The sequence below is a fragment of the Salmo salar genome, chromosome 15 (genome assembly GCF_965601325.2).
Source record: "Salmo salar chromosome 15, fSalSal1, whole genome shotgun sequence".
NCBI lineage: Eukaryota > Metazoa > Chordata > Actinopteri > Salmoniformes > Salmonidae > Salmo > Salmo salar.
In genome coordinates, this window is record NC_138305.1 from 84,023,649 (window position 1) to 84,043,155 (window position 19,507).

Genomic DNA, 19,507 nt, shown 5'->3' on the forward strand with positions numbered 1-19,507 from the left:
CAAAGAGGCAAACCCTGAAGGAGCTGCAAAGCTCCACAGCGGAGATTGGAGTATCTGTCCATAGGACCACTTTAAGCCGTACACGCCACAAAGCTGGGCTTTACAGAAGAGTGGTCAGAAAAAAGCCATTGCTTAAAGAAAAAAATAAGCAAACACGTTTGGTGTTCACCAAAAGGCATGTGGGAGACTCCCCAAACATATGGAAGAAGGTACTCTGGTCAGATGAGACTAAAATTGCGCTTTTTGGTCATCAAGGAAAATGCTATGTCTGGCGCAAACCCAACACCTCTAATCACCCCGAGAACACCATCCCCACAGTGAAGCATGGTGGTGGCGGCATCATGCTGTGGGGATGCCTTTCATCAGCAGGGACTGGGAAACTGGTCAGAATTGAAGGAATGATGGATGGCGCTAAATAGAGGGAAATTCTTGAGGAAAACCTGTTTGTCTTCCAGAGATTTGAGACTGGGACGGAGGTTCACCTTCCAGCAGGACAATGACCCTAAGCATACTGCTAAAGCAACACTCGAGTGGTTTAAGGGGAAACATTTAAATGTCTTGGAATTGCCTAGTCAAAGACCAGACCTCAATCCAATTGAAAATTTGTGGTATGACTTAACGATTGCTGTACACCAGCGGAACCCATCCAACTTGAAGGAGCTGGAGCAGTTTTGCCTTGAAGAATGGGCAAAAATCCCAGTGACTAGATGTGCCAAGCTTATAGAGACATACCAAGATTATTGCAGCTGTAATTGCTGCAAAAGGTGTCTCTACAAAGTATTGACTTTGGGGGGTGAATAGTTACGCACGCTCAAGTTAATTTTTTTGTCTTATTTCTTGTTTGTTTCACAAAAAATGTTTTACATTTCAAAGTGGTAGGCATGTTGTGTAAATCAAATGATACAAACCCCCCCAAAAATCTATTTTAATTCCAGGTTGTAAGGCAACAAAATAGGAAGAATGCCAAGGGGGTGAATACTTTCACAAGCCACTGTACATTCAAAACGTGGACACACAAAAACTTCTGAGGATATTTCTAGAATTCAAGAAAGGACCTTCAAGTGGACACAATGGAAACACCTTTGAAACGACAGTGATTAAAAACAAAAATCTATTAATTGAATGAGCAATGTGAATTGTTTTATGGTCTTTTGCAGTGAGAATAGAGCTTGTCATCATCACACAAGCATGCAACGGAACACAATTATTGTTGATGCATTGCATAGAGGCAATTGACCTTTAGACAATAAAGATAAGCTCACAGCAAGATGTGGATTTCACAAGTCACTTTCCTGATAAGATCTGGGAAGTGAGCAGGTGCACTATCCAAACACAATGGCAAAAGAGAGAGTCATAGACTGCCTGGAACTGGGCTGAAGGTCCTCTATAGCCAAACGTTATACAAGCATAATCCAAAGAAGAAAAAAAAAAACAGTATTTACAATGTTTATCATGAGACATAGGCTAATCAATATTCATGTAAGAAAAAGCATAGACTACTTTTAGTCTTTTCTAATCATAAAATGTGAAGCACAAACTAGCCTTTAGCTTAATGTATCCATTATTGTCCCAAATACTGTATATAGACTACTTTGTTATTTGCATAGTATTCAAAACATGTCTAGACTTAGTAATTAAATGACTTAAGTCACCACATGGATAGGTTACAATTTGATGTAATCACGGAAAAGGAGGTTATTGCTTTTCAATGGTGGCCACTTCTCAAGCATCCTCAGCTGCCTGACATGGCAAACAGTTATCACAAAGAACCAGAGTTGCTGGTGGAGCCTTCACTGATTGACATCTTTGGATCTTAAATCGATATGACCCTTGCTAAAAGAATGAAGACGAATATGAACGTTTTCCTATTACTCGGAGCCTGTCGTTTTGAGCTTGAAAATGGGTGTGCCGTGGAAAAAAAGGATACATTTCAATCTCCAGTGTTGCGCCTAACTGCGCATGTTGAGCACCTGCCTTAACATGAAAATTAGGCTACATTTGGAGCGTTCACATTGAGAGGTCACTGGATAAAGGTAGATACGTTCTATACTGAGAGGTCTTCATCTTTCAATATTGAACTGCTGGCGCGACGTGGACTGCCCTGCAGCAAAGGCATTCAGTGTTGGCAAGCTATTTCTTCTTGTGTCTAATCCGTCCATCATATCTTTGGCATTTCAGTGAGGACCGCTAATGCACCTGCAGCATTGTACTACCAGTATAATAGGGATTTTGCTAAGCCTGTGATGATAACGCATTAATTTTTAAACCCAGATACAAATGGTACTTGTGAGAAGGGTCTGCAATGCGTAGTTAACAAGCGACGATCAGACTTTGTGCGCCCGCAGCGTCGGTAAAACTATTAGGCTACCAAATCAAAAATCTGTATTTAAATAAAATTGCCTAACAATGTGTTTGAGGCATTTAAACATGCACTTAAATCACGGCTTTGGGGTAAAGTAGATTAAACAGTTGTTTTATCCATGTTACAAGTGCTACGTAGCCTACTTGGCCCGGTTTCCCAAAAGCATTTTATAGCTAAATTCGATGAATTTAACCTTAAGATGCTTTTGGGAAACCGGGCCCTGAAAAATAAAAACAGGTGAATGAAGCAGACAAGCGAAAGCCTATAGGCTAACCATAGTATGGGCTCTGATAAGTTAAGGGCTATATGAAATCTAATGCCAACGTGTATGTTTGCAAATTGAATTGTATTTATGCAGATAGGCCTACAATGGAGGGGCACCCAAAATAGCATTGACGTCTGGCAGAGGGGAGAAACAGAAAACAACCTCGTTCATCCATACAGATATAATGGCCCCTCATCATTTCATGATACTAATTAAAAATTACAGTGACGATGCAAAATTGCTAGAATTTAAGTTGGGTTTGATTGCATTTTTTTTTTTTTTTTTTTTTTAAATCAAATAGCTACAGTGTCGCGCGATGCACTGACACGGACGAATAGTCTACTTTGTAGTGAGCGACATCCATCCGCTATGGCAATCAGTAGCCTTGTCAGGTTGAACAGATACATCCCTTAGGAATGCCACCATCTGGGTTATTAATTGTAGCCTTTTATAATAAACAATGTGTAGGCAAGACGGAGCATTGGCCTTAATTTTCCTTACATGAAAGGCGTTCGTTCGCCCGAACATAGACAGACAACACAGAGATAAACCCTCGTCTTTGGCTTACCTTTAGCTGCCTCCACCGCGCATAATAGTCCGAGGACCAGTCCGACAACGGATGCAAAATGTTTATACCTTCTGATCTGCATCCCAAATTCGAATTACAACACGGGAAAATAAAAACAACCTTCTTATATCCTCGCCTATAATAAAATATATAGCTCTCTCAAGAAAAACAATTTCAGAAGATGTATTCGGCAACCGTGATACTCCTAAAATGGCCGCCCCCAGCGCCGCTTTGCTATTCCCTTCTATCGCCACTCGCTCTCTCGCAGTTTTGCGGACCGATGGCTAGTGACGTCAATACTGTTATTGTGGGAGTGCTTGCAGCTAGTTGAGCACAGACAGTCATACTCAGACAGAGGGCGAGGGCCAAATACTTCTATTGGTAGGATGAGTGACACCCAGGCTGGTGACACAGAGGGGATGTACTGTTGGGTGCGTGTTTTTTTTTAATTAGGCCTACAATAAGACTTGCTTATATTCTAGTTCCTAATCAATCAATCAAATGTATTTATAAAGCCCTTTTTTACAGCAGCAGGTCACAAAGTGCTTATATAGAAACCCAGCCTAAACCCCCAAATGGCAAGCAATGCAGATGTAGAAGCAATGTTATAGGAAGCTCTGTTTATGATAAATAAAATAAAACTGAATAGGGCAGCTGTTACAATAATATGTCTGCTATCTGTGTAAGTAAAGCAGGCCTAAATAAATACACGCACATACACCTGTCTTCACTAATGATCTACTGAGAGGCCATATTCCTTTTCGTAACCTTTCTTTTACCTTTGTGTTCAACCTTTGATGTTTTGTTCACTCCAGAACACAGCAGGTGAACACATCTATCAGCGGGTACCGAGTGGATCTGGCCCCAAATCCTTTGTTCATGTTACTAATACAGACAAATACACAGATGGTTTTCTATTTGAGTTTCCCCCACTACAGAGAGAGAGAGCTGACTCTCACACTGCACAACCTTCATCAAAGACACAACATTGATCCATTTCATCCAGGAGCCAACTAGGGGTTGCATCCCAAATGGACCTCTATTCTCTTTATAGTGCACTACTTTTTGACCAGGTCCCATAGGGCTCAGGTCAAAAGTAGTGCACTATATAGGGAATAGAATGCCATTTAAGACATGAACCAACTCTGATTGCCTGCCCGGCCCTCATCGTCACCAGCTCACCCCACATGACTGGTGTAGATTTTTAATTATAACATGCATGACATGGTGTGATAATAGGTTTCAAAATGACAAAGTTGTGTGTGTGCTCTATTTAATTAACACGTTCTCTCATATTAAGGTAACACCCTACAGGCAAAGAGGATGTGGTGCAATCAGATAACAATCAGACAAACGACAGCGGAATGAGCACTAAGATAAGGCGTCTCAGTGCTCCAATTGCTTTTGCTGACTACGAATAGAGTAACTTTATTTTTTCCCAGAGGGAACTTCAGTTGTGGCAAGTCGGATAAGATGAACATTAAACAGTAAGATTCATCCATAATAGATACAAATGCTATACAAGATATACAAGACACATACACATTTCAACATGGTTTTGTATTATTACAGATTAAATATAAGCCGGTTGTGTAATCCTCACAGGGTTAACAAATTAGAATGGGAGACGAAATGACAGGACACCCTCTGTCACACACATTTGAATTGATATCAGGTGTCAACAGGGCTGGTGGAGCAGGATACTTTTAATAACGTAATGTGTTTGAATGAATATGAGCTTAAATTACTGGTTAATTACTATGTTAGTCATGGTTACTCTGTCAGGGGTAGAGTAGCAGTTTGAGATTGCTGTATCCTAACATATTGTAGCAGGACATCAATAATACCACAATACAATTAGCCTAAATCAGAATGTCAGCTAAGCCAAGATACAACTATGTGTTATGATGGTCACTTTCTGTGAAAAGTGGCAATCATCTCAACAGAACTCAAGAGAAAGGTCATACTTGTGCAAAACCACAATTAACTGATGGGTCTATAAACAGGGTCTGTCTATAGTCAGCAGCAGAACCTCAGTACAATGGCTGTTTGTTTCCCCTTTGGCAAGACATTAACTGGATGGGAGAAAGTGGAAGCCTCCCACAGAATGGTCATTGTGAACGCTCTGGTTGGACAGTGGAAGGCAATAGGAGGATTTGGCCAATATGTGTGAGACAACAGTGAAACCACATAGAGGTGTCACTTCCTTCAGTTCACCACACCTACTGCTATGATGTCTCGCTTGGGAATTTTTCAAGCTCGTTGGCGCAGGTCTGGCACTCTTTGTCTCTTTGGTAGTGACGAAATGACATCTGAAGATGTGGGATTTCGTTTCCACATCTTTTTTTATTTCACCTTTATTTAACCAGGTAGGCCAGTTGAGAACAAATTCTCATTTACAACTGCGACCTGGCCAAGATAAAGCAAAGCAGTGCGACAAAAACAACAACACAGTTACACATGGGATAAACAAACGTACAGTCAAAAACACAATAGAAAAATCTATGTACAGTGTGTAAAAATGTAGTAAGGTTAGGGAGGTAAGGCAATAAATAGGCCATAGTGGCAAAATAATTACAATTTAGCATTAACAGTGGTGTGATGGATGTGCAGATTATGATGTGCAAGTAGAGATACTGGGGTGCAAAAAAATAAATAACAATATGGGGATGAGGTAGTTGGGTGTGCTATTTACAGATGGGCTGTGTACAGGTACAGTGATCGGTAAGCTGCTCTGACAGCTGATGCTTAAAGTTAGTGAGGGAGATATACGTCTCCAGCTTCGGTAATATTTTTGCACTTCGTTCCAGTCATTGGCAGCAGAGAACTGGAAGGAAAGGTGGCCAAAGTAGGTGTTGGCTTTGGGGATTTGATTTGATTTTGATTTGATTTGGATCTCTTTTAGTCCCCATTTGGACTAATCTTCCAAGAGTCCTTAAATATTAAAATACAATTTATATACGAACACAATTTCACATATAACACACTATTACAAACATACATAATATACTAACGTAATAAACCAATAAGTAATCAATCTAAAAAATATGAATTCTTCATCTACTGTAATCCCACAACATTTCTGTGTATTATATTTAAATTGTTTTAAAATAATGTTTAAATTTATATATTGAAAGGTTTCTGATTTGCTCAGTTAATTTATTCCATTTCTTTATTGCTCTAAATCGAAATGTTGACCAGTGAAATATACCTGCTGGAGCGCGTGCTACGGGTGGAGGTTGCTATGGAGACCAGTGAACTGAGATAAGACAGGGCTTTACCTAGCAAAGACTTATTGATGACCTGGAGCCAGTGGGTTTGGCGACGAATATGTAGCGAGGGCCAGCCAACGAGAGCATACAGGTCGCAGTGGTGGGTAGTATATGGGGCTTTGGGGACAAAACGGATGGCACTGTGATAGACTACATCCAATTTGCTGAGTAGAGTGTTGGAGGCTATTAGCCGAAGTCAAGGATCGGTAGGATGGTCAGTTTTACGAGGGTATGTTTGGCAGCATGAGTGAAGGAGGCTTTGTTGAGAAATAGGAAGCCGATTCTAGATTTCATTTTGGATTGGAGATGCTTAATGTGAGTCTGGAAGGAGAGTTTACAGTCTAACCAGACACCTAGGTATTTTTAGTTGTCCACATATTCTACCCATATTAGTCTAGCTTTGTAGACACAGCACATCGCCAATGTATCTCTCTTTAAGAAGTCATGGGGCCCATTTTAGACAGTCTGGTATCTCAATTTTTGTACTTTCAATTCAATGATGTAGACCCATTGATTCTTGAAGAATATAATACCTCATGAGCTTAGTTCAACTGTAGTACCTCATCAGAACCTTAAACATTGGTGGGGTGCCTGCATTGTTATTGATTGAACTGCAGATTGCCCTTTTAATTAAGAACAATATTTCTCTATGATTTGGGACTCCTCATGGTCATGTTTGAGGCAACTTTTTTGATGATTGTGTGAAATTCATTGTTGTCATTAGTAGAAGCTCTGTTTTTCAAAGATTCATTATTTCCTAACACAACTCCTCAAATCTGACTTTGGAACATCACCCCTCATAGAAGGGAGAGGACTGTGTAAGGATGCTAGGCCCTACAGACTGCATTAACTTACTAAAGGCCACAGACATGGATTTAAGGATTAGATTTATAAAGTTATTAGGGTGAATGGAGGTCACTCACATACCCCTCCTAGCTGCTCCCCTCATTTCTCATGTCAAATGCCACCTCAGTCTATCTGCCTCTACTCTCTCTGCTTCAATTTTCACACCCTGCCATTTGCCAATAATATTCATGTCTGTCAAAAGATTATTGCGATTGACGATCGTACTGTGACTTGGGCTGGGAGAGGAGCGATAATTATAAATGTTATATTTTCACAGATAGATAATACATATAACAGGATGTTAAAAACATTATATTGTTGCATGTTATCGTCACCATCCCTGAGTCAGCCAGTAATGAGTGTGTTTGAAACATCCCTGCAGGCTGCTGGGCAGCAATCATAGTGGGTGGTTGGCAACAGACACAGCATGGGAAGCTTTGTGTTATCGCAGGAATCAAAGCATTTGTGACCAATAGACAACACTGCCTTTACAATATTTTCTCTGTGGGTTATATTGCTTATGTCTACTCACAACATCCTACATTATAATGACAATTCGGCATTCAATGGATCTACTGGATGTCTGTGAGGAGCCTAATTATTTGTTCCAGTTCTTTTCTCTATGGTCATTAATGGGGTATGTATAATGAGAGTATGAGGCATTGATAACAATCGTTTGAAGCTTGTCTTTGGATTGGGAAAGCTTTACTTCCCTGAGTGCTTGATGGAATATTAATGCCAAAAAGATGAATTGACAATTTGTTTGTCAGCGGCTCTTCACCCTATTTTTTACTTATATAAAAGTAGCGCAAGAAAAAAATGGTCATGAGATTATGATTTTGCTTACCAATACATACAGTATATATTTATATAGTTTTTAGTTTTGGTACTTATTTCATATCTAGCTTGAACATACAAAACTATTGATCCTTATAATGGACATAAGAATTCGTTGCCCGAATTCGTTGCCGTTGCATATCTATCTTGATAAATAAAAATGTAGCATTGTTTCAAAATACTTCAAATTTTGGTCTTGGTCAGGATTTCCCTTTAACTTTGGCTCCATGAATACATTTTCAAAATTCTTAAACTTCATTTTAGGAATCCTGGATGTTATTAATTTCACTCAAATTAAATATTTAAGTCCTTGAGTTAGACGTACGGGAACCTGTCTGGAAACACATCAAACAGACAGTTGAAGCTGAGCGAGTACCTTTCAGTAGCTTTGCTGGCAGTCTTATTCATGCATATCCTACTCTACAGGGAGCATTTAAAACGTATCCCCCGTATCCTCTTTCTAAACCTACCTTTCAATTATCTTTCAACCTGTGCTGTCGCTCAAGGTCATTTAACCCAGGGGTTCTCAAACCTTTTGGGGCCGGGGACCCATTTTTTTCTAATAGCAAATTTGACAGGGACACGGTCATATTTAGAACACAACTCGAGTGAGATAAAATAGCAAACATGGAGTTTTACTATGACCAACCAACTGAAACAAGTCTCGCGCCCTGTGAAGGCTGCAACAATAAACATTTTAAGTCCCACCTCTTGGCATTGGAGATAAAATTGAACAGTTTTGCCATTTTACATGTTTTTGCGAGGCAGAGAGAAAACTTTGCAGCTTTAAAGCTTAAAATTACAGTGCATTTATGTAAAAAAAAAAAAAAAAAATTGGGGGGAATACAAATACAATACCAATATCCCTATGAGCCTCCCAGGTCATATGTTGCCCTGGATTAAGAACATACAGATTAACAATATTACTTTGTATTGTAATTTATTGTATTACGCCCTCTAAACTTATTCCATGGATCCCTTATCCAAAATGTGTTTAATCTGTTGTTCAAATATATATACTGTATATACATTTTTTTTTATTTTGAGATCTGGCTGCAGTACCTCCGTGGACCCCTGACCCCACTTTGAGAACCCCTGATTTAACCATTGAGCTTCCAACTCCTGTAGCTTAACTGCACCCTTCTCTTCATCAGCCCACTCTGAAAGACCCTATGTGTTCATTAAAAAAAAAAAAAATGTACCCCTTTTTCTCCCCAATTTCGTGGTATCCAATTGGTAGTTACAGTCTTGTGTCATCGCTGCAAGTCCCGTATGGACTGGGGAGATGCGAAGGTCGAGAGCCGTGCGTCCTCCAAAACACAACCCAACCAAGCCGCACAGCTTCTTGACACAATGCCCACTTAACCCAGAAGCCAGCTGCACCAATGTGTCGGAGGAAACACCGTACACCTGGCAACCGTGTCAGCGTGCACTGCGCCAGGCCCGACACAGGAGTCGCTAGTGCACGATGGCACAAGGACATCCCTGTCGGCCAAACCCTCCCTTAAACCGGACGATGCTGGGCCAATTGTGCGCTACCCCATGGGTTTCCCGGTGGCGGCCAGCTGCGACAGAGCCTGGACTCGATTCCAGAATCGCTAGTGGCACAGCTAGCACTGCGATACAGTGCCTTAGACCACTGCGCCCCTCGGGAGGCTCTGACCCTGTGTGTTTCTATGGAAATGTTCAATGCCAAATACCAATGAATTCTGATGCTTGTTAAAACAAAGACTTTTGCAGTTTGTTTCAAGAGATAGGGAAGCAATGTATTATTGTTGTGCAATGTGTTGTGCAATGTTGTGTGGTAGCATGCTTTATACCCATTTGGTTTCATTCTAAATAAAGTGACCATATATGGTCTTTGTTTTAGAATAGTTTAACTTAAACAGAAGTGTGCCTCTTATGTGGCGCTGAATATAAAGTACGTTGCTTGGCAGTGGAAAAACCCTTGAATTCTGAGTGGAACAACTCAATGGCAGCCATCTTGTTCAGCAGCCTACAGGTCCTTTTGTTACTCATAGGTTCGAGCACTAAAACACATGGCATGAGTGGGAACCTGATAGATGGGGCTGGCTGTGGCTTTCAATCCAAACAATCCAGCCAACAACATAAACATTTATGTTTAACTGTATTTGATCACTCTTTCTGATATTAGTGTAAAAGTTACCTCACATATAGGTTTTATACTGTTAAAGCACATATTTCTTCGATTAATTTAGAAATGACATTGGGAGGAGGGGAAACTTGCCTTTGTGTATGTCTCTGTAATCTGAAGTGGGAATTCCCACAGATGGGCACCATGTTAGTATCAGCTACCACATTTAGTTTTTAAAGCACAGTAAGAGTACATTTCTTTGATTAATTTCCTGTCGAAATTACTTTGGCGGGGGTGGGGGGGGGGGGGAGAGAGACTCGCCTTTGTTTCTCTTTGTAGTACGAAGTGGGAATTCCCGCAGATGGGCAGCATGTTGTGTTGGTGCCATGTTTTTGATTGTCCCGTTTAAAGACCTTGACCCATGACCTTCACAGAAAGACACCTCTGACACGTAGTGGGGAGAGTTCACACTCAATAGGTCAAACGCTCACCTCCGCTTTATTACACTGAGGATGTGGGGATGGGATTTCTGACATTGCTGTCACGTCGTTTCCCATAATTCATCTGTGATTGGTGGCCTTTCGGGACCCCTTTTCAAACTCCTTTTCCTTTTTTAAGATTAGGGCCTGGGGATGGCTGCTCAATGGCTGGAATCGTCACGGAAGAACATGTGTTGAAAAAATAAGGCAACACACAAAAACAATCAAAAATCACATAAGTCGTCCACCCATGTGCACACTTTTATGTATATACACAGACATGTTTGCACTACACGCACGCACGCACTCAAGCATGGAAGCATGCACACGCACAGACACACACCGAATGAAACAATGAATAAGCGGCAAAAATTCAAGAGATTTGGCCACCCAAGGCTAACAGTCCCAAAGTTCCGGCATTTCATCTGTGATTGAGATCTGCTTCCATGTGTTGGTGTATTTATGAGGAAAGCTGCTGTCCAGACAGGGGAAGTGAGCAATCTGCTCCCTTATTACCCTTGAACCAAGACTCATATGGCAAGTGGGTGATATTAAAAAGGATGAGAAAAAATAAAAAAGGATTGGAGTGAGGCCAGCTTCCTCCGCCTTCCTGTGTGAGGTGGGTGTGTGGAGAAGAGAGAGAGAGAGAAAGAGCGCTGAACCAAACCTCAGGGCTGGTGAGTTGCAAAATGTTTTGCAATGGAAAATGATCATGAGCATTTATTTTTTATTTCTTAAGTCCTCCCTGTTTCAGACCATTTTCTCCTGCATGCCTAATGAACACAACCCAGGGTTTTCTCTGTCCACCAGGTCAGGATGAAGTGCTGAGTACCTATGTAGTTAATTTCCACTCGGCTAGGCTGAGTCACTGGTCAAACCTGCCCTCGTGGTCAGCTCATGGTCAGTCAGTCTGGTCAATAATTGGTTATGTAACTTCCACAGGCTATTATAGAAAAATTAAATGTTAAAAAACGATTGTTTACGAAACCTAGTGGAAGTGTACTGTCTACCTGTGCACCTTATCACTGTATATCTCCATTACTAACACAATATTAGAACAAAGCATACTTACTGGAATAATGGGGCAAAAGATAGTCGGGTATTTACAGTGTCCAAAAATCTGATTCAACATGATAGAGAGCCATACGTAAAATGAAGTGCTATCTTGCCTGTAACAAAAATGTAAAATATTCATTATCCTACACATTATCATATGAGTCACATACTAAATGACAATGCTCATGCATGTTTTATGTCTCAAAAGTTGACTCAACATGCATGGCATTTAGCAGATGTGCTATATCAGCGACTAATTTTCACAGAAGAAACGTGACGCATTGCTCTAATAATAATAGTCATAATAACACGGACAAACTAACACCTTGGCATAACACATAGCAGTGGCAATGCTCATGGGAGCCCACGAGAGAGAGGCAGCCACATGGCCAACACAGTGAGAAGAAGCTCTAGGCCCGTATTCACAGTTTCTCAGAAACTGGATCAGTTCTGCCTTTTAGATCACAAAGCATGATATTTCATGGACGGTGGGGAACTGATCCTAGATCAGTACTGCTACTCTGAGACACTTGATACATATGGTATGGCCTCTGTATTGGTGTGGGACACACCGCTAACTTTGTAAATCACAGATTATTGCACGACTACAAACATTATCCCGATGCTGCAATATTGCAATTGATGTCAAGTTTATTCATATTTAAGCAGATGCTCATGCTCAAGTCTTCTGTAAACTGAGGAATAATATAGGGCAATAAAATCCGTATTTCATTTGGTCTAGTACACACACACAGGCATCAAGATGTGTCACAGTTACCCATTCATCTGCTATAGTAATGCTGGTTGAAGTCGTAACTGTAATTCTATTTCCTTAAATTCTCAAATCTATTTTTGACGAGTTGGGGGTTATCGCTGCACTTGGAGGAACACAGTGTGAAAAAGTTTTTTTACAACACCATGAAATCTTTACAGACTTCAAAGTTCACTGGCTCTTGGACCCTAAATGACTGAGTAGAGTAATGTTGCCACTAGACTGACCTTAGCCGTTAGTGGGGAAAATGCTAAACTGACCTAAGGTTAGGATAGGGAGAGGGGAAGCTGATCCTAGATGTGTACCTAGGGTAAACTTCCCCCTGGACCTTAAACGACACCCATATCCTCAGGCCCTCCACTTAAAATTAGACAGCAGCTGTTCCAGGATTATCTTATTCTGAGACAGATTCCTAAAATACCCGTCCAGAATTATCTGGGGGTCAACACAGAGAGGAGGAACGAAGCTGGAAGCATTTTGGGAAGTGGGTGAGTAAATGCCTATTTTGAACTGTGAAGAGCCCAGCATGGTGACATGGTGGTGGTGGTAGTAGTGGTGGTGGGTAAGTGTGTGTGGATGCGCATGGTAGGTATGTGTGTATGTATGTGTTTGGGTGTGTTATCGCTACAAAGTCCCCTGACAGGCAGGCCTGAACAAACAACCTATTTCTGAGCCGGGTGGAAAACACAGAGACACACATACACACTTACCCTCCTGTCGATCTGAAAGTGACATGGGTATTCTACAAACAACCACTGTGGAACAACTCTGCCACCAATTCCATGGACTTGTATTTCATTTCATGGTTATACATTTCCTTCAATACATTTTGTCATTTTCAAACAATCCCTTCATACTATCCTATCCTATTGAGTCTCTACGCATTGACATCCTCATTCATTTTGATGAAATTTTCAACACTGGGCCAGTGCTGTAAAAATGTGACTGAGCAAAGACTATTTGTGGAACGTCAGTGCGTTTTTAATGAGAGTGAGCTTGTGTTCGGGGAGATATGTTGTATTATTTATGTGTGCTAGCTCATTCACTGAGCTCATTTCTCTGTGTCTCCACAGGGGAATGGAAACATTCACCTACAGCCTGGCTGACAGCCTTAGTAGTTGAATATGCACACAGAGAGAGAGAGCAAGACATGGAGAGAGAGCCAGAGAGCGAGATCATTAACAAAAAAACTGAGCAAACTAGAATGCTATTTGGCCCTAAACAGAGAGTACACAGTGGCAGAATACCTGACCACTGTGACTGACCGAAAATTAAGGAAAGCTTTGACTATATACAAAATCAATGAGCATAGCCTTGCTATTGAGAGGCCGTTGTAGGCAGACCTGGTTCTCAAGAGAAGACAGGCTATGTGCACACTGCCCACAAAATGAGGAGGAAACTGAGCTGCACTTCCTAACCTCCTGCCAAATGTATGACCATATTAGAGACACATTTCCTTCAGAATACACAGACCCACAAAGAATTTGAAAACAAATCACATTTTGATAAGTATTCAGACCCCTTGACTTTTTCCACATTTTGTTATGTTACAACCTTATTCTAAAATTGATTAAATGTTTTTTTCCCATCATTAATCATACATTTTCCTCATCAATCTACACTCAATACCCCTTATTAACAGTGGTCCCGTGTGGCTCAGTTGGTAGAGCATGGCACTTACAACGCCAGGGTTATGGGTTTGATTCCTACAGGGGACCAGTACAAACACATATAAAAATGTATGCACTCACTACTGTAACAGGCTGACTACACCGCTCTCGTTGCGTGTGCGAGCGTTGCAAAATATATTTCGAAATCTATGTTGCGCCAACGAGCATCTGCGTTGCCAAGGGCTAAAATAGAAATCAATTCTATTTCTGATGCAGATCGCGCTGCAAGTCCTGCCTCTCCCATCTCCTCATTGGTTTATAGAAGCAGGTACCCACGTGCCATTTCCTCATTGGTTATACCCACGTGGTTGACTGAAAGACAAACGAGGTCGGTGGCGGCAATGCACCTAATTTATGAAAGTTACCAATCGCAATATAAAGTCCAGAGAAGAAAAAGCCTGGAAGGAGGAGAAATGACTAGAAATTATTTGGTTGACCGTTTTATGTGTGGATTAATTGTCGGAGTAGAGGACCTTGTGCATTTCAGGTAAAATAACAACTCAATGTTTATATCCCAGGACAAATTAGCTAGCAACAGCAAGCTATCTAAATAGGACAAATTAACTAGCAAGTGAGAGCTAGCTAGCTAAATTGCCATACATGTTTAATGCTTTTCAACCTGTCCCCAAATTGATGTGATTGGTTCAGAGTTTGTTTTGATATTTTAACCTGCGTGTCGTGATTGTGTTTGGTGTGTGGGGACAAAATACCTTTATGCACGATGGAGCACGATGGCGCATGCGTGCAGCCGGTTTGGGTTCCGTGTAAGTCACTCTGGCTAAGTGTCTGCTAAAATGTGAAAAATGACAAACCAAAAACACCTGTGGTAGCGATTTACAGCCGCGAGTCTTCTTGGGTATGACGCTACAAGCTTGGCACACCTGTATTTGGGGAGTTTCTCCCATTCTTCTCTGCAGATCCTCTCAAGATCTGTCAGGTTGGATGGGAGCGTCACTGCACAGCTATTTTCATGTCTCTCCAGAGATGTTCGATCGTGGTTCAAGTCTGGGCACTGGCTGGGCCACTCAAAGACATTCAGAGACTTGCCACTCCTGCGTTGTCTTGGCTGTGTGCTTAGGATCATTGTCCTGTTGGAAGGTGAACCTTTGTCCCAGTCTGAGGTCCTGAGTGCTCTGGAGTAGGTTTTCATCAAGGATCTCTCTGTACTTTGCTCCGTTCATCTTTGCCTTGATCCTGACTAGTCTCCCAGTCCCTGCCGCTGAAAAACATCCCCACAGCATGATGCTGCCACCACCATGCATCACCGTAGGGATGGTATTGGCCAGGTGAAAGGACTCTGCCTGGTTTCCTCCAGACGTGACGTTTTCCATTCAATCTTGGTTTCATCAGATCAGAGAATCTTGTTTCTCATGGTCTGAGAGTCCTTTAGGTGCCTTTTGGAAAACTCCAAGTGGGCTGTCATGAGCCTTTTACTGAGGAGTGGCTTCTGTCTGGCCACTCTACCATAAAGGCCTGATTTGTGGACTGCTGCAGAGATGGCTGTCCTTCTAGAAGGTTCTACCATTTCCACAGGAACTCTGGAGCTCTGTCAGAGTGACCATTGGGTTCTTGGTCACCTCCCTGACCTCATAGCAAAGGGAAAACAGAATGTAAATAAGGTATGTTTTTTATTTGTAATACATATGCAAAAAAAACTGTTTTTGCTTTGTCATTATGGAGTATTGTATGTAGATTGATTATTTTTTTTTAATTCTATTTTAGGATAAGGCTGTAACGTAACAAAATGTGGAAAAAGTGAAGAGGTCTGAATACTTTCCGAATGCACTGTATCTATTGGGGGAAATACCACGGTGTGCCATCACAGCAGCAAGATTTGTGACCTGTTGCCACAAGGGCAACCAGTGAAGAACAAACACCATTGTAAATACAGCCCATATTTATGTTTATTTATTTTCACTTTTGTACTTTAACTATTTGCACATTGTTACAACACTGTATATAGCCATAATATAACATTTGAAAATGTCTCCTATTCCTTTGGAACTTTTGTGAGTGTAATGTCTACTGTTTATTTCACTTTTGTTTATTATCTATTTCACTTGCTTTGGCAATGTAATATTGTTTCCCATGCCAATAAAGCCCTTTGAATTGAATTGAGAGAGAGAGAGAGAGAGAGAGGGTGAGAGAGAAAGGGGGTAGGCCGGGAGAGACAGAGTGCAGGATCCAATACAGGGGAGGAAGAAGGAAAGAGAGAGTGGGGGAGATGTACTACAAGAATACAGATAGAGGGGGTGAGAGCGAAAGGGGGGATGGGAGAGAGATATAGAGATACAGAGAGATGGGAGTGAGGGCGGGAGGGTGGATTAGAACGAGAGGTGAGATAGATACAGAGAGAGATGGGAGTGAGGGAGGGAGGGTGGATTAGAACGAGAGGTGAGATAGATACAGAGAGAGATGGGAGTGAGGGAGGGAGGGAGGGTGGATTAGAACGAGAGGTGAGATAGATACAGAGAGAGGTGGGGAATGAGGGCGGGAGGGTGAATTAGAACGAGAGGTGAGATAGATACAGAGAGAGATGGGAGTGAGGGAGGGAGGGTGGATTAGAACGAGAGGTGAGATAGATACAGAGAGAGATGGGAGTGAGGGAGGGAGGGTGGATTAGAACGAGAGGTGAGGTAGATACAGAGAGAGATGGGAGTGAGGGAGGGAGGTGGATTAGAACGAGAGGTGAGATAGATACAGAGAGAGATGGGAGTGAGGGAGGGAGGGTGGATTAGATACAGAGAGAGATGGGAGTGAGGGAGGGAGGGTGGATTAGAACGAGAGGTGAGATAGATACAGAGAGAGATTTACATTTACATTTAAGTCATTTAGCAGACGCTCTTATCCAGAGCGACTTACAAATTGGTGGATTCACCTTAGGATATCCAGTGGAACAACCACTTTACAATAGTACATCTATATCTTTTAAGGGGGGGGGGGGGGGGGGGTTAGAAGGATTACTTTATCCTATCCTAGGTATTCCTTAAAGAGGTGGGGTTTCAGGTGTCTCCGGAAGGTGGTGATTGACTCCGCTGTCCTGGCGTCGTGAGGGAGCTTGTTCCACCATTGGGGTGCCAGAGCAGCGAACAGTTTTGACTGGGCTGAGCGGGAACTGTGCTTCCTCAGAGGTAGGGAGGCGAGCAGGCCAGAGGTGGATGAACGCAGTGCCCTTGTTTGGGTGTAGGGCCTGAACAAGAGATGGGAGGGAGAGAGGGTGGATTAGAACGAGAGGTGAGATAGATACAGAGAGAGATGGGAGGGAGGGGGGATTAGAACGAGAGGTGAGATAGATACAGAGAGAGGTGGAGAGATGAGCTACCGCTAGCTGAGGATCAATAATTAAAAGGTCATGTGGAGAGAGAGAGAGAGAAAGAGTAAGAGAGAGAGAAAGAGAGAGAATGATAGAGGGAGAGGCTGCTGTTGCTAACAGGAGCATGCTGGTATGTTGTCCTTAAAGGGGCAAAAATAACAAGTGTTGATAGACGACTTCAACACTAATGCTTTAATCTGCCTTTAGAATGTTGCCATCAAAATCCCTCTTTAAATAATCATCATTGTCACATCTTCTGCTGGTCCTCCGGTGTACATCGCCACCAGAATACTAACCACCGGTCCTGGGATTCATCATTACGCACACCTGGCACTCATCCTCATGCACACCTGTTAATCATTATGATTCACACCTGGACTTCATTACCTTAATCATTTCCTACCCTTTATATGTCACTCTTATGTTTTCTCACCAGTTGGTATTATTCTTATGTACTAGCGTTTAACCACATGGATTTGTCTTGTTCCTGGTTTTATTAAACACTTCACCTGCTTCCCGACTTACAGCTCCATTATTACAGAATACCAACTCAAACTATGGAAGCAGCAGGAAAGTCGGATAGCTCTCAGACAGTTGACGAACAAGGGTACCTTCTACGTCAACACCATGACCAACTGACTCAACTGGGGATGGCCATGGAAGAGGTTCTCTGCAGTCTGCAGCGTCTTGAACACCCCCGGGAGACGTTGCAGCCCAGCATCGGAGGATACTCTAGAGCCAGTCTACCCAGCGCAACGGCTCATTCAGCAACCCGCTAAGGTCAGCGACGCCGTCTATCCCTCCCGGAGAAATACGACGGTACACCATCCAAATGCCATGGCTTCCTCCTTTAGAGCTTCCTTTATTTTTCACACCAGTTGGGAGCCTCCACCATGAGAGGTCTAAGGTTGCCATGGTTATTTCTCTACTGACCGGGCGCATTGGAATGGGCTACGGCTGTCTGGGAGAGAGGAGAGGAGGAGCTAGATTCTTGTGAGGGGTTCATGGCTCTGTTTGAATGCATTTTTGATCATCCCATTGAGGGAAGTGAGTGTCTGCTACAGCAGGGGAATCAGACGGCTGCTGAGTATGTGTTCACCTTTCGGACAGTAGCAGCTTTCAGTGGATGGAATGAGTCGGCGATTCGCACGCTATTTCGAAAAGGTCTGCGCGAGGAGGTCCAGACAGAACTGGCCTGTCGAGACGACAAGGGTCAGCGTCGTAGGCTGGTGTGGTCTCCAGCAGCTGACGAGGCCTTTTGTCTCCAAGGGGCGTTTCACCGCCGCCTTCTTGCTAAAACACCCAGATCCCATGCTACCTTCTGTGGTTGAGGTAGATGCATCTGAGGTGGGCGTGGGGGAAGTTTTGTCACAACCCATTAAAATTGTATCCTTGTACTTTTTTTTCTCCAAGAAACTGTCCTCTGCAGAGGAATTACGACGTCGGCGATCGGGAGCTCCTGGTGGTGAAGTTGGCATTAGAAGAGTGGAGACACTGGCTGGAGGGTGCCAAGGAACCATTTCTCCTCCTCACCGACCATTGGAACCTAGAGTACATACGGACAGCGAGGAGACTGAATCCGCACCAAGCCAGGTGGGCACTTTTCTTCACCAGGTTTGACTTCACGCTGGTGTTCTAAGAACATCAAGGCTGATGCTCTGTCCCTTATCTACGATTCGGGAGAGGTTCCTGTCCAGAGAGCACCCATAATCCCATCCTCCTGAGTTGTGGGTCCAGTGGTTTGGGACGTAGATGTGGACATCCGCCAGAATCTAGAGAGGGAACCCGCACCCCAGAATTGTCCGCCCGAGTGCATCTACGTTCCCACAGGGATAAGGGACTGGCTGCTGACCCCCCGGAATGCTCCAGCAGGGAAGCTCCTGCCACTTACCGTGCTTGGTCACATCTATTCATTGACTGACTGACTTTTTCCCCCCCTCTGTTTCACCACCATTCTGGTGGTAGTGGATAG

At 42.6% G+C, this 19,507-nt stretch overlaps 1 protein-coding gene across 4 annotated transcripts in view; it reads right to left on the bottom strand.

Annotated features, from left to right (window-relative positions):
• The window catches only part of clstn1 (calsyntenin 1), a 65,556-nt gene extending 62,054 nt beyond the window's left edge, over nt 1–3,502 (bottom strand). For all 4 annotated transcript variants that reach the window (XM_014145781.3, XM_014145779.3, XM_014145780.3 and 1 more), the window contains exon 1: nt 3,196–3,502. In XM_014145781.3, coding sequence (XP_014001256.1) covers nt 3,196–3,277 — 82 coding nt within the window. In that variant the 5' untranslated portion in view covers nt 3,278–3,502. The remainder of the gene's footprint in view (nt 1–3,195) is intronic.
• Nucleotides 3,503–19,507: the final 16,005 nt, after the last annotated feature.